This window comes from Poecile atricapillus, chromosome W, assembly GCF_030490865.1.
Source record: "Poecile atricapillus isolate bPoeAtr1 chromosome W, bPoeAtr1.hap1, whole genome shotgun sequence".
Classification (NCBI taxonomy): domain Eukaryota; kingdom Metazoa; phylum Chordata; class Aves; order Passeriformes; family Paridae; genus Poecile; species Poecile atricapillus.
In genome coordinates, this window is record NC_081288.1 from 102,006,536 (window position 1) to 102,019,826 (window position 13,291).

General features: G+C 41.9%; 1 protein-coding gene across 1 annotated transcript; it reads left to right on the top strand.

Moving 5' to 3' along the window:
- The first annotated feature begins 10,732 nt into the window (after positions 1-10,732).
- On the top strand, positions 10,733-12,289 carry LOC131592120 (stomatin-like protein 2, mitochondrial). Its single transcript, XM_058863403.1, has 4 exons — positions 10,733-10,912; positions 11,455-11,474; positions 11,788-11,885; positions 12,213-12,289. Exons 1-4 carry the CDS (start codon positions 10,733-10,735, stop codon positions 12,287-12,289), a joined length of 375 nt encoding a protein of 124 aa, XP_058719386.1.
- The last annotated feature ends 1,002 nt before the right edge of the window (positions 12,290-13,291 follow it).

Here is a 13,291-nt window from a genome sequence, read left to right on the forward strand (position 1 = left end):
GACTCTATCAGTGATTTTTTTGTACTACTGCATTTTTATTTTAATTTTCCTAGTAAATAACTTATTTCTATTCCCATATCTCTGCCTGAGAGCACTGTAATTTCAAAATTATAATAATTCAGAGGGGGGGGTTACATTTTAAGGAAGGCTCCTGCCTTCCTTAGCAGACACCTGTCTTTCAAATCAAGGCATACACTAAAGCCATACTGGTCTGGAAAATATAAAAGCTAAAACTTAAGGCTTTACTCTCAGTCTCTGAGTACAGATCTTGAAAAGTGTGGGGCAAAACCACCTATATGCAGACAATTTCTATATGCAGCAAACCCAATAAAAGACCATAGAACAAGGAATTCAATGCTTAAGAAAAAAAATGGTGACAAAAATTGTCTTCACAGATAACCCAAGAATGTCTAAAAATTCAAACGTGGTAAAGTGTACATCAATGATGTGGCAAAAACTCATATGACTTGGGCCACAAAAAAAACTCCTCTGCTTTAGCAATGATGAAACAGGACGATGGGGATGAGACCATACTTGATATAGTGAAGCAGCTATGAAAAAATGAAGAGGTGGAGTGGAAGACCCTCTGTTGCTTTAGCACAACAGGTGCACAAAGTGAAGGACAGCAAGACTCAGAGAGGAAGTTCCACCAAAAAGGAAACAGCTGCAGTTGCCCATAGCCAAACTGCAAAGTATGATGATGACATGTTCGATCCTCTTGAAGAAACCTCTAAGATGTATGCCCAGAGAAGGAAGGATAACCAAGTTTAAAGGCCCCTGCCTCTAGCCAGGTAGAGGCTAGAAAAAACCATGTCTTTCAAACTGCATAAATTCGTTGGCCTGGCACATCAATATGGATGCTAAATGCGAGCAGCAAGCAGGGAGCACAGTGCCTGTGGAAAAGCAGGCCACATAATTTTCTCAGACTCACCTGAGAAAGCGGCCTGGGAAATCATAAGGAGGAATCAAAACAATCCTCAGAGATAGAAGAAAGCCTTGCAGGTGCTGTTTGTCAGTTTCTTGTTTTCTTGCAAGAGAAGGTCGAGGGGTGGCGTACCCCACTGACCATTGATGGTGATGTGTTAGTTTACTAACCAATAAGAGTTTTACCTTTCTGTACTTTCGCGTATCGGTCTATAAAAGAAGATCTGAGGTAATAAACCTTGAGCTCTCCTGTTCAGCTCACAAGAGAGTTCGTGTCGTACTGCCTCGCTGTTCCCAGTAGTATGACACATCAAAACCACAAAAATATGAAGCTTTAGTTGACACTGATATGAAGTGCACACTAATCACATCAAGATGTGGGGGCAGAATCTGTTTCTATTGTTGGCATGTGTCCTGGGGTGACTTTACCTTAAAGATAGCTTTAGGGCTAGGGAAGTTGAAACTGCTGGAGGCTGATGGGAGTTTTTTCTCTTGACCAATGATTGGCCATTTCTGAGAATTGGTGGCAGTTTTAACCACTGAGAAGTGAGATCAACTTGTGAACACCACCTTAAGATGTAAGGCCAGGAATCTCTTATTCTCTTTGGTTTCCGGCTTTTGAACAGGAAACAAGGCTCCAGCTCTATTCCCCCCCCCCCCAGGCTGGACAAGGCCGCGGGGGGGGTGAGAGGGTGGGAGGCGAGTGGGCCCAGGCCGGGTTAGGCCGGTCTCCCTGGCTCGGCTGCAGTTTCTGCCACTGCTGAGTTTATCAGAGACTGCCGAGTACAGAGAGAAGTCATCGCAAACAGCTCCAGCCGCTGCTCCGGCAGAGATAACAGAACCAGCTACAAGGCCTGGGCAAAATTTTAACCTTTTCATTACTCAGATGAAACTTGCAGATTAATCCTTTTTTCCAGAGAGAGAAAGAGAGAGTAATCAACATGTAAAGAGACTTTATAAACTATCAAAGACAGTGAAGAAATTAATCAAGCCTCAGAAGAGGTAGAAAATAAAGAGATGCTTTAATAAGCTGAAATCTTTTTCTGTTAAAGCTATGGAGATAAACAATAGTGTTCTGAAAAAAACTCCTTTAATTCATGACAGAGTATATTGAAAGGAATGGAGTGTTTCAAAGTGTAGATTTTGAGCAAAATGGTGAAGTGGTTGTGATACTGTGGGATACTGAAACAGAGGGGGAGAAGTAATAGTTGAAGATTTGTGGCCTTGAGAAGCAAAGAGAAAACTTCTGTTTCCAAGAGAGCTCACAAAAACAGATGAAGAGAACTTTTACCTTTGAATAACTCATCCTTAAAAATGACATCTCTAGACTCATGACCCATAACACATCTCATAGTGATGTGAAATGAGAAGAGATAACTGATGGCAGATTTCCGGGCAGCTGGCATCAGAAAAATAGAAAGCTATGAAGAAAAATAGTTTTCTTATGAAAAACTCCATAGATTAGCAGAAAAAGACTTCTGTTTCTCTACAAAAATGGATGAAAAAACTCCAGCAGGAATTGGGACTGTTTTAAACACCAAAGTTCCAAAGTTTTTTGTCTCTATGTTGTCATGTAAACAAGGGAATAGTTAGGTAGTGGGGGAGAAAAAAGTTGTTCTAGAAATTTTATTCTAGTTTCTTATTCTTGTAGTTTTTGTTAATAAACTTTCTTTATTCCTTTTAAGTTTTAAGCCTGTTTTGCTCTTGTTCTAATCCATATCTCACAGCAAGAAATAAGTAAGTTTTCTAGTGATGTTTTAGTTGCTGCTTTAAAACCACAACAGCATGACAAAGAAATCACATGATTTTACCCTGGTGGAAGCTAATGTGAACCTGACCAGAAATGAGTAGAAAAAACACTCTATTGTGACTGGCCCAGAGGCCCCATGCATTTTGGGCATAAACTTCCTCCAAAGTAGATATTTCAAAAACCCAAAAAGACTCAAGTAGGCTTTTAGGATAGCTGCTGCAGAAACAGCATGTTAAACAATTGAACACCTTTCCCAGACTATCAAAGAACCCATCTGCAATAAGCCTTCTGAAAAGAGCAATGAGCACCCATTACCACTTCAACAGTGCACCACTGACAATACAGAACAACCTGAAATGCTGTGATTCCCATCCACAAAATAATCTGTGCACTAAAGAGGCAAAGGGGGGTCAGCAAGACCCACTCACCCTTCAACAATCCTATTTAGCCTGTGCACAAAACTAAAAGAAAATAGAAATTTACTGTAGACTATCGTACTTTAAATAAAGTCACTTCACCATTAAATGCTGCTGTACCAAACATGTTAGAGCTCCAGTACGAGCTGGAGTCCAAGGTAGAGAAGTGGTACACCACTATTGACATTACCAATACATTTTTCTCCATTCCTCTAGCAGCATAATGCAAACCTCAGTTTGCCTTCACTTAAAGGGGCATGCAGTACACCTGGAACTGATTGCCCCAGGAGTGGAAACACAATCCTACCATCTGCCATAGACTGATCCAAACTGCAGTAGAAAAGGGTGAGGCTCCAAAACATCTGCAGTACATTGATACCATCATTGTGTGTGGGAATATGGCAACAAGAGTGTTTGAGAAAAGAAAATCATCCAAATTCTCCTGAAAGCAAATTTTTGCCATCAAATAAAGCAAAGTCAAGGGACCTACCTGAGAAATCCAATTCCTGGAAGTGAAGCTGTAAGATGGATGTCATCAAATTATTACCAATGTCATCAACGAAATCACAGCTACGTCTCCACCAACCAACAAAAAACCCACAAGCTTTCCTAGGCACCATAGGCTTTTGGGGAATGCATATTCTTAAATATAGCCAAATTTTGAGCCCTCTCTACCTAGTTAGCTGCAAAAAGAACAATTTCCACTGAGGCCCTGAACAGTAACAAGCTTTTGCCCAAATTAAGCAAGAAATCGCTCATGCAGTAGTCATTGTCCCAGTCAGGACAGGACTAGAAGTGAAGAATGTCGGTGGAGCAAAGTGGATTTGTTCTAAGGTAGGCCTTATACCCTGTTTATCTTTGGATGTATTTAATGGTTCCAGGGAATTCTGCATACAGGTAATAATTATGCCACGAGTACTATACCACTCAGAGAAAGAGGCCCTTGACAGAATTGAAAATAACAATCAGAATGCAAAAGAGGGAACCCTTGACTGCAATAACAATCGCTACACTTTTTGGGGTTGGAGCAGTAGGGGCAGGAACTGGGATTGCATCCTTAGTGAATCAACAGCAAGGGTTAACTAGCCTTAGGGTGGCAGTAGACGAGGATTTAGAAAGAGTTGAAAAGTCTATTACAGCTTTAGAAAGATCTCTTACATCATCTGAAGTGGTACTTCAAAATCAGAGAGGAATGGATTTGTTGTTCCTACAAGGAGGATTATGTGTAGCCCTTGGAGAGGAATGTTGTGTCTACGTGAACCACATGGGAGTAGCAAGAGACACCATGACAAAACTACAGGAGGGGTTAGAAAAAAGATGCAAAGAAAGGGAACAGTAAAAAAGTTGGTATGAGGCTTGGTTTTCCCAGTCACCTTGGTTAACGACTCTGCTATCCACTCTGATGGGTCCAGTGATTGTAATACTGCTAAGCCTCACTATTGGCCCCTGTATAATCAATCGGGTAATATCAATAGTGAAAGGAAGATTGAAAGCAGCCCATCTGTTACTAATTCACCAACAACCTGAAAGGGAAGAACTTGAAAGTGAGGTGATGTTAAATAAAGCAAGAGAGGTATTAAGGAAATTTGATAAACAAAATGGAAAATAGAAAAGGGGGGATTGTAATAAATTTTTATTATTTGTTGATCAAATTTAATATTATTACTAAAATAAAATATGATTGCTAAGATTGTTTTAAAAAGCTAACATTGCAGAAACGCCTAACCACAACAACCACATATCTGGCTGTGAAGGCAAGAAGCTGAACCAGCAGAGCTGAAGATGCAGGATGATATCTGGCTGTACAAAGGGGAAGTAGAACATCTCCTTATTCAGGAGAATTGCCTACCCACGACCACCAAGAAGCAGAGGAAGACCCTACCCACGACCACCAAGAGGCAGAAGAAGACCCCCTAGCAACAGGAGGAGCAAGCACTGATGAGATCCAGGAAGACACAGGTGCAGGGACTGTATAAAAAAGGGAACCTCCTCAGCCAAGGCGCGCACCGTGTGCAGGACACTTAAGAGGATGTGTCCTCCGGCTCACCCCCAGCTGGGTTTTTGCTTGCTTTACTGCTTGCTGAATTAATAAAAATTGGCTTTCATTAATTATTATATAAATTGTCCCTTCAATATTGTCACAACAATTTATGACACTAAGAAATCTTTTTCAGGTACAACTGATAACTAAGGCAGCGAGGCTGCAATCTGGACCAAAGAGTGAAGTTGGATTCATGCCAATAAGGTCAAAAGACCTGAGGATTGGACTATAACACCCAAATCGAGTGATATCAAATGGACTCTTGAGCAGAGACGAGGTGGTAATGAACTGAGACAACCCAAATGATCCAAGGGATGAGCTAAGAATCACGCCTAACTGGGAAGTAAGACCAAGCCTGTATCAGTAGTTTCAAGTCCTGCCTGAACAAGTTCTGAGACACCTTTGATATCCACCTTGGGGAGGAAAACTCCCACTCCAAACAGGAGGACTGGGGCTGTTTTGGCTGGGAGATCCTCATATATTTTTGCTTTTGCCTGTGATTTGTATAAAGGAGGGGGGAGAATCACAACTTCCATCCATGCCACATCAAATACCTTGTCTAAATCATCCCAATTCGAGACATGCTAGCTAGATTAAATATAAGTGTTTAAATTGGGGACAAGTAGGTATTGTAGTTCACAAAGTTAAGCCTCTCATTGCAGGAGGTGTTGTGTGCCAAGTCTATTAAGAATAACTTAAATAATAACTTTTGCTTTGCAGATGTGAAATTACTAGTGCCTGTTGAGTGAGAAATACCTGAGGAACAGTGGGAAACTACTGTTAAAAGATGTCAAAAGACATTTGCTTGGAAATTACAAAAGAGGAAGTGACAAGGAAATAGGGGGCAAGACCAGGTTGTCTGATACAACCCGCCACCAAGAAGATCATAAAAACACCTGCTATGAGCTGCAACCTCATAGGCAAGGTGGGTGTGGGTGTAAGCCATACTAAACCCCTATTATTCTTTCTTCTGTCACTTATCCTTTTCCCTTTTGGGACGCCAGCAAAGCCATGTTACAAATGCTATTGAAAGCTTTACATAGAAAGACACCGGGCTTCCTTTTTATTACCCACACCAACAGCAATAGTCACTGCTATAACCCATCCAAGTTAGGTATCTGTATACATTAGGAGAAAAATATTAGATCACAAAAAATCTAAGAACAAGTAGTATCAGATTGGAAAACAATTGCCCGAAAAGAGAAAAATGGATTTGCTTCACAGTTGCTGCCAGGGGAAAGAACCAAGATTTGGTAAGAGAGCAAGTGGTAAGTACAAAGATAAAGCCAACACAGCAACCTAGACCTGTATTAACCTCATGTCAAGACCTGTAAGCAAAGCTCAAACAGCAATTGAATGGGGAAAATTTCTTAATGAAGTAAGAAATACTCCCTGTAAAAAGTATAAAGTTGGTTATAGAACTTGTACATAGTAAGTTCCAGAGAAACCAACTCTGTATTAGACCCAAAGAAAAGTAAAAGAAAAGAATTGTGTGTATGATAATAAAACCAGACTCTCCCAATGTAATGGTACAGGGAAAAATCCTTACTCTGGAATCCCAGAAATATCCAAATTTTGGAGAAATATAAATCAACAGAAAAATTACTATTAGAAAGCACCAGATGGCTTATTTTGGCTATGTAGGAAAAGGGCATACTCAAAGCTCCCTTCACAATGGAAAGAGAGTTTTACTCTGAGAATAATTCAGCCAGGATTTTTCCTTTTGCTAGGACCAGATGGAGATCAATTGGGAGTGCCAGTTTATGAGGACCTAGAAAGAAATAAAAGGGAATGGTTTGGAGGACCTCAAAATTAGGGAGATGAGGAATGGCCCCTGAACGCATATTGGAAACATATGGGCCAGCTTCTTGGACACAAGATGGAAGTTGAAGATATCGAACCCCAATTTATATGCTAAATCGCATCATAAGACTCCAGGCAGTTGTAGAAGTAATAACAAATAAAACTGCTCAGGTAATAGAATTAATATCCACTCAGCAACCTCAAACCAGAGCTGCAATATATCAGAATAGGTTGGCTTTTGACTATTTGTTAGGTGAAGAAGGAAGTGTTTGTGGGAAATTTAATACATCAGATTGTTGTTTAAAAATAAATGACAATGGGGATGCCGTTCTGGATATAGTCAATGATATCAGAAAAATAGCACATGTACCAGTTCAAAAATGGGACCCAATGCTAAAAAGCAGTTGGTGAGATAATCTATTTGGAATAGAATGGTGGAAAAACTTAAACTTCTTCCTTTTGTGTGTTATAGCTGGTTTAAATTTTTCTTGTATTCTCTGTTTTATTCAGCTAATTACCTGTGTAATCCAAAAACATGCAGATAAACAAACAAACAAATTTTATTGCTCAAGCCAAATGATTTACAAAGAATAAAAGGGGGGTTTTGTTATAGATACATATTATATTGTTGGCTTTTCGCAAATATTGGAATGAAGGTTATATGTATAAGATTAGAAAATTTTGTTGTATTAATATAGTTTATTTCTGTTACTGATGAAACTTAGAAATACTGGTATAATACATATATGTTAGGCTGTAGCATAGTATTAAAATAAAAACTACTTTTGTTTGTATAACCCAAAGACTGAAAAGATAACTAGAGACCCCCTGCATTCATAAACTATCTTATCCAGATAAAGACAGCAGTGACCAGAAATCTGGGGGAGGAATTTATTGCATTTCTGTTATCAGGCAATGTAAATCTTGATGGTGCCAAGAAGATTGATCTATTGGGAAAGAGGCAAGAGGAAACTAAACAGAAGAACAAAAATCCTAAGAAGAATGTATGAATATGTATGAGAATTTATGAATATGTAGTAGGGTTCTGTTTTTAAGGGACAATCCTTTGTTAGTAAGGTGTGGTCTCTTGGCTGAATGCAGAGACACCCGGCCGTATCTGTATACTTTATTTTTATCTCCTAATTGTCTTTTCATTAAACTTTTAAATTCTATAAAATAAATATGTGAACCTCGTTTTTCACAGGAATAACAGTTCTTTACTAGTATGTATAACGAGGCACACAAACAACAATAACTACAGTGTTAACAACAAATCAGAACCAGGGACCCCGTGACAGCCTTCTCGGCAAAGATGGGAAAAGCATAGAGAGGCTTTGCTTCACGAACCCCCTCGGGCAGGCAGTCCTGGTGCTCCTGCAGGGCTCTGAGGAACACTTAGCTGGAACAGCAGGAATGAGCTGAGATCCTTGGCCGGTGGATGAAGTGTATCAGCAGCTCCGCGGCAGAGGCTGACACTGCCACACGTCCAGGCAGGACAGGGGGTGCGAGGCCCAGCAACGAAGACGGAAGAAGGAGAAGAAGAAGCAGCAGCTCCGCGTGGGTGATGGCGAAATTCCCTTCTCTCCACCGCAGCAGCTCCGCGACCCAGCACACAAACGTCCTTCCCCAAAGCCGAGGAAAAGCCAGCTAAAAACTGTCCCCACCCTCCTTTTCTGCCCCCTTCCCCCCACCCTGGGCCCGGCCACTCTTTGTCCTTTGTGAGCACCCCTAAGTACCGGTAGTTAGGTTGTCCCAGCACATAATGGGTAAAAATTTCCTGGGCAGGCCAGAACACAAAATAAAACAAAAAAAAGAACACCTAACCCTCAACACACATGCTTTCCTGTCTTGAATAAGAAAAAAATCTCCCTGTGTTTCTGTAAAAAAAAAATGTTTTAGATCAGGTTAATGGATAGCTCTATTACAATTTTAATATTGATTTTTTTTTTCCTCTTAAATAGTTTATTTTTTAAAATAACTATAGTGTGATATGTTTTGGAGACTTTAGGAAAAGATAACCCCTTCAAGAGATGTGGGAAATGTTTGACCCTGCTTTACGCCTGTGGAGTTGAGGTTTACTGGCTGACCTTGGCCCTTGGGGGATGTTGTGAATTCATGTTGTAAATATTGTCTTTTCACAATTATTCTGATAAATATATATATATTATATGCTTTCACTATATTCTTTTCTCTCTTAGCAAGTTATAGGCTTAGATAGGAATTCTGAATGGTAAGGATATGTTTCATCTGGACAAGGCAAGATAAACAGGCAAGACAATGGGAGGATCAAGCTGTGGAAAACAGGCTATTATCAGCAGCAGGAAATGGAGAGCAAACTGTTATCAAAAAGCCGGTACCAGGACGCTGACAGGGGGGAAAGATATGAAGACCAGCTACCCTCAAAGGAAGGATGAGGGGCCCGGACTCTTATTGACCAGTGACCATTTCCAGAAGAAAGGAAACCAAACTCCAAAATAATGCTGATCAGCAAGAATAATGATGACCAGCAAAAATAGTGCTGACCAGCAGAAAATAAAATTGTGCAAGAGCATATTCTAAGAAGGTGGAACCAGGGAGGGGGCATGTTTTGAATATGCATTAACCCCTCACAGCAGTGGGGGATAAAAAGGGTATTCCCAAGATACCAGGTGTGCTCTTGGCAGCGTGCCAAGGCACCCAGCCGTAACTCTTTGCTTTACTTTATGTCTCTTATTGTCTTTATTAAACCATTTTAAAATTTTACAGGAGTGAACTTCGTTTTTCACAGGGGAGGTTTCCTTTCTGACCTGTTATAGATGACAATATAATATTGGCTTTCACATTTATAGATTTACTTTTTGTATCACAAGTATTTTGATATAGTACAATTTATACTTACTTTTAACTGCTTTTGTATAGTATAATCTGTCAGTTTACATATACACTGTATAGTTTATATGAATCGTAATGTAATAAATACATTGTATTGTAGGCATTAGCAAACTGTTAAAAATACCTTTATGTAACCAACTTAAAGAAGGGTGTGAAAACAATAATTTTCCTTACATCTGTGGACTGACATCTCCAACTAATAAGAATGATGGAAACCAGAGCATAAGTATCCGGGAAGATTTTATTGATCATCACACTCGGGAAGTGTGAAACAACAGGATGGGAACACGTGTCACTAGAGGACACGAAGTATTGAGTGAGGGTCCCCAGGAATCGTCCACACTGCAGCCACTTTCATGACGCAAAAAGCCTTTATTGCGGGGTCTTGTCAACCCTTTTATAAGCTTCTCTGACCAGGTCACCCTGATTGGTAGAAAGAACAACACCTCCTTTCGTCCCATTGGTGAGACCAGAGAAAACACATCAAGGACATCTGCTCAGTATTGTTTTGAGAAATATTATCTCTTTACAATAACACAGTTCTGGAGAGAAGCTGTTCCCAGGAACTGTTTTGGCCTGACAGGTCAAAAGTTCTCTCAGGCTCAGAAATCCTGTCCACAAACATGGGAAAACCTAATCTATAGAATATCCTGCAGGCAGGTCAAAGGTTAAAAACCAAACAAGAAGGGAGCCTGAAATATCAAGAGTTCCCAAGAAAGTTTGAATAATAAAACACATGAATATGCATGAATCTCAGTAATGTTACAGTATAAAGATAACACTGTTTCAAATCTACAGCATGTTCTCTGGCTAACCAGCCAGAGACACCCCAGTGCTGGATATTTTTGTCCCTTCTTTTATCCCTTATTAAAAGTTTTAAAAATTCTAAAGTGTGAACTTCGTTCTTCACATGACCTGTCTTGTGCTATGCACCTATTTTTTGCTCTCTGCTGTTTCTTTTGTGGGCCTTGGGAACGGGAATCCCTCAATGCCAAGATTGTGGCTGCCATCAGTCAGGCCTCAGACTGCTGGGGCAGCTGGTGCCTGCACTATGAGATCAAGGACATCCATGTGCTCCCACGTGTGAGGGAATCCATGCAGATGCAGGTTTGGTTCTCTAAGTCAGTGATCTGGAACAAGAGTGAAATTTCCCCTTCCACAGAGCATAGTTGTTTTCTGTTTAGAGCTGGCAGCACTGGTGCCTCCTGTGCTGAGGGAAGCCCATTGGCACTTTGGTTACAACTGTATAGTTATTGAATAAATAATTCCCATTCTTATTTTGGCAGTGGTGGCTCCTGCCTAGTACATGTAAGCCCAGCCAGCTCCCTTTAAAATCTCTAATGGGCTCTGTAGGAGGAAAGTCCCAGAGCTGACGGTTTCCCCTTGAGAAAAGCAGAGTGCCAGATTTACAGGCTGGAAGGGGAGGAGGGAGAAGTGGTTGGTTAGGTGCAGACCTGTCTGGGGAGGGCTGTGCAGTGTGAGGATCAGAACCAGCCATCACCAGGGATTGCTTGGTGTTTTGTAGCTGTATTCTCCTCAGCCATGCTTGCCCAAGCAGAACATAGGAGCATGTCCTTGCTGTGCTTGTCCCATGGATGGGATTTCCTCAGCATGGCCCTGACAGGCTGGCATCTGACTTGTGTTTTCAGGTGGAAGCAGAGAGATGGAAGTGGGTGACTGTTGCCTCTGGACACGAAATAGGTCACACGAACACAGCTCGAGGTATGGTGAAAGGAAGAGAGACTTTATTTCTTCTCTCAGAATTTATAGGTTTCTGACCACGGACAGGGATTGGATAGCTAGCATAACACCTTCTCAACTGCCCTGGCCATGAGAGATGTCAATCAAAAGACATGTATCAGAAAGAATGTATACATATCTATGTTTACAGTTACTGTCCTGGGAAAGTCTTTAGAAAACTATGTCAGCAAGCTCAGAAAACTGAGCTTTCAGAGTGACAGGTGACAATGCTGGAGTCAGAGAAGACGAGAAATGGCTATCAACATGGCTGAGGGCCAGAAGCAGGCCCAGATCCTAGTGTCAGAAGATGAGAAGGCCAAGCAAATCAACAAAGCTGCTGGTCATATCTTGGGCTAGAATGTGTGGAGCCTGGGGGATCTGTAGCCCTCTGCACTGAGGGATGATGCTCATGCAGAGCAGACCAGACTGCATTACTGTCTGTGGGACAGGCTTCCTCAGCCATGCTGATCCTTCCCTTCTGGCACCCTTGGGCTGAGCTCCAGATTGCATTGCTGCCCTGCAGCCTGGGGCAGCAGGAGGTGTGTTGCAGGAGCATCACCATGCTGCTGTTAGGGGAAGGAGACTTTGCATGCACAAAGTTGTCTTGATTTGCTCCTTAGAAGCATTTTGTTGTGGATCTCATGCATTTTGCTGTCATTCATTGCAGGAGAAGCCAGTGCTATGCTGGTCAAGGCCAGGGCCAAGGCAGATACTATTCAGCTCCTGATGGCTGCTCTAGCATAGCAGGTAAGCAATGGCTCCTTGGGGCAGCCAGACCTTTGGTGCTGGCACTGGGAGAGATGAAACCAAGGCTAGGGTAGCACCTGGCTTTCTCTCAGATGTTCCCTGTTGTCTTCAGCAGTAGCAAGGAATTTTGTTGTCTTGGGGAGCTGTTACTAGTCTGGGGTGGGCTGGGGGTAGGGGCACGAATGAGCTCTTCATGGTAACTCGCCTCTGCTTCTGAGCCTTGGCCCTGTTTCCCCAGCACAGCAATGCTTCTGCCTCTCTGTGACACAGCAGTACATGAGCATTTTTTCCAAGCTTGCCAAAGACCCCAGCCCTGTCCTGTTGCCTGACAACACTGGTGATGTCACCATGGTTGCACAGGTCAGTGTGGTTGGAGGGACCCTGTCTCTTGCCTGATGAAAGTGAAGGTGACAGCCTGGTGAAGTCTGACCTTTGTGGAGCAGGTGGTTGTGCTGGGAAAGGGGAGATAAGGAGGAATTTGATCTGGCAAATGCGTTCAAAATAGAAGCTATGGGCTGGGAAAGCTACTTCACAGCATCCTTTGGAAATGAGGGTTCCTGCTGTGGCAATCCCTGGCTTGGAGACCAGCCTGACCTGACTTGTGGCTGAATCAGCAAAGACCATTTTCTCTGTGCCAGAATAACCTGACAAAAAAATGAATCAAGCACTAACTTTCTCAGTGTCTCTTTGGGGTGAAAGTTTGCCTCTTCCCTGTCTATCCCTGTGCCTTGAACAGGGCTGAATGTGGAGCAGAGGATCAGGTCAGCTCCTGAAGCCACTGTCTTGTGGCCCTGCCTGCCCTACCCCAATCCTACTACACATTCAGTCTTAGAATAGAGTAATACAGTTGGAAGGGACCAACAGTGATTATCTAGTTCAACTGTCTGAGCAGTTCAGGACTGACCACAAGTTAAAACATGTTATTAAGGGCATTGATCAAATGCCTCTTAAACACTGTCAGGTTTGAGGTATAGACTGCCTCTCTAGGAAGCCCATTCC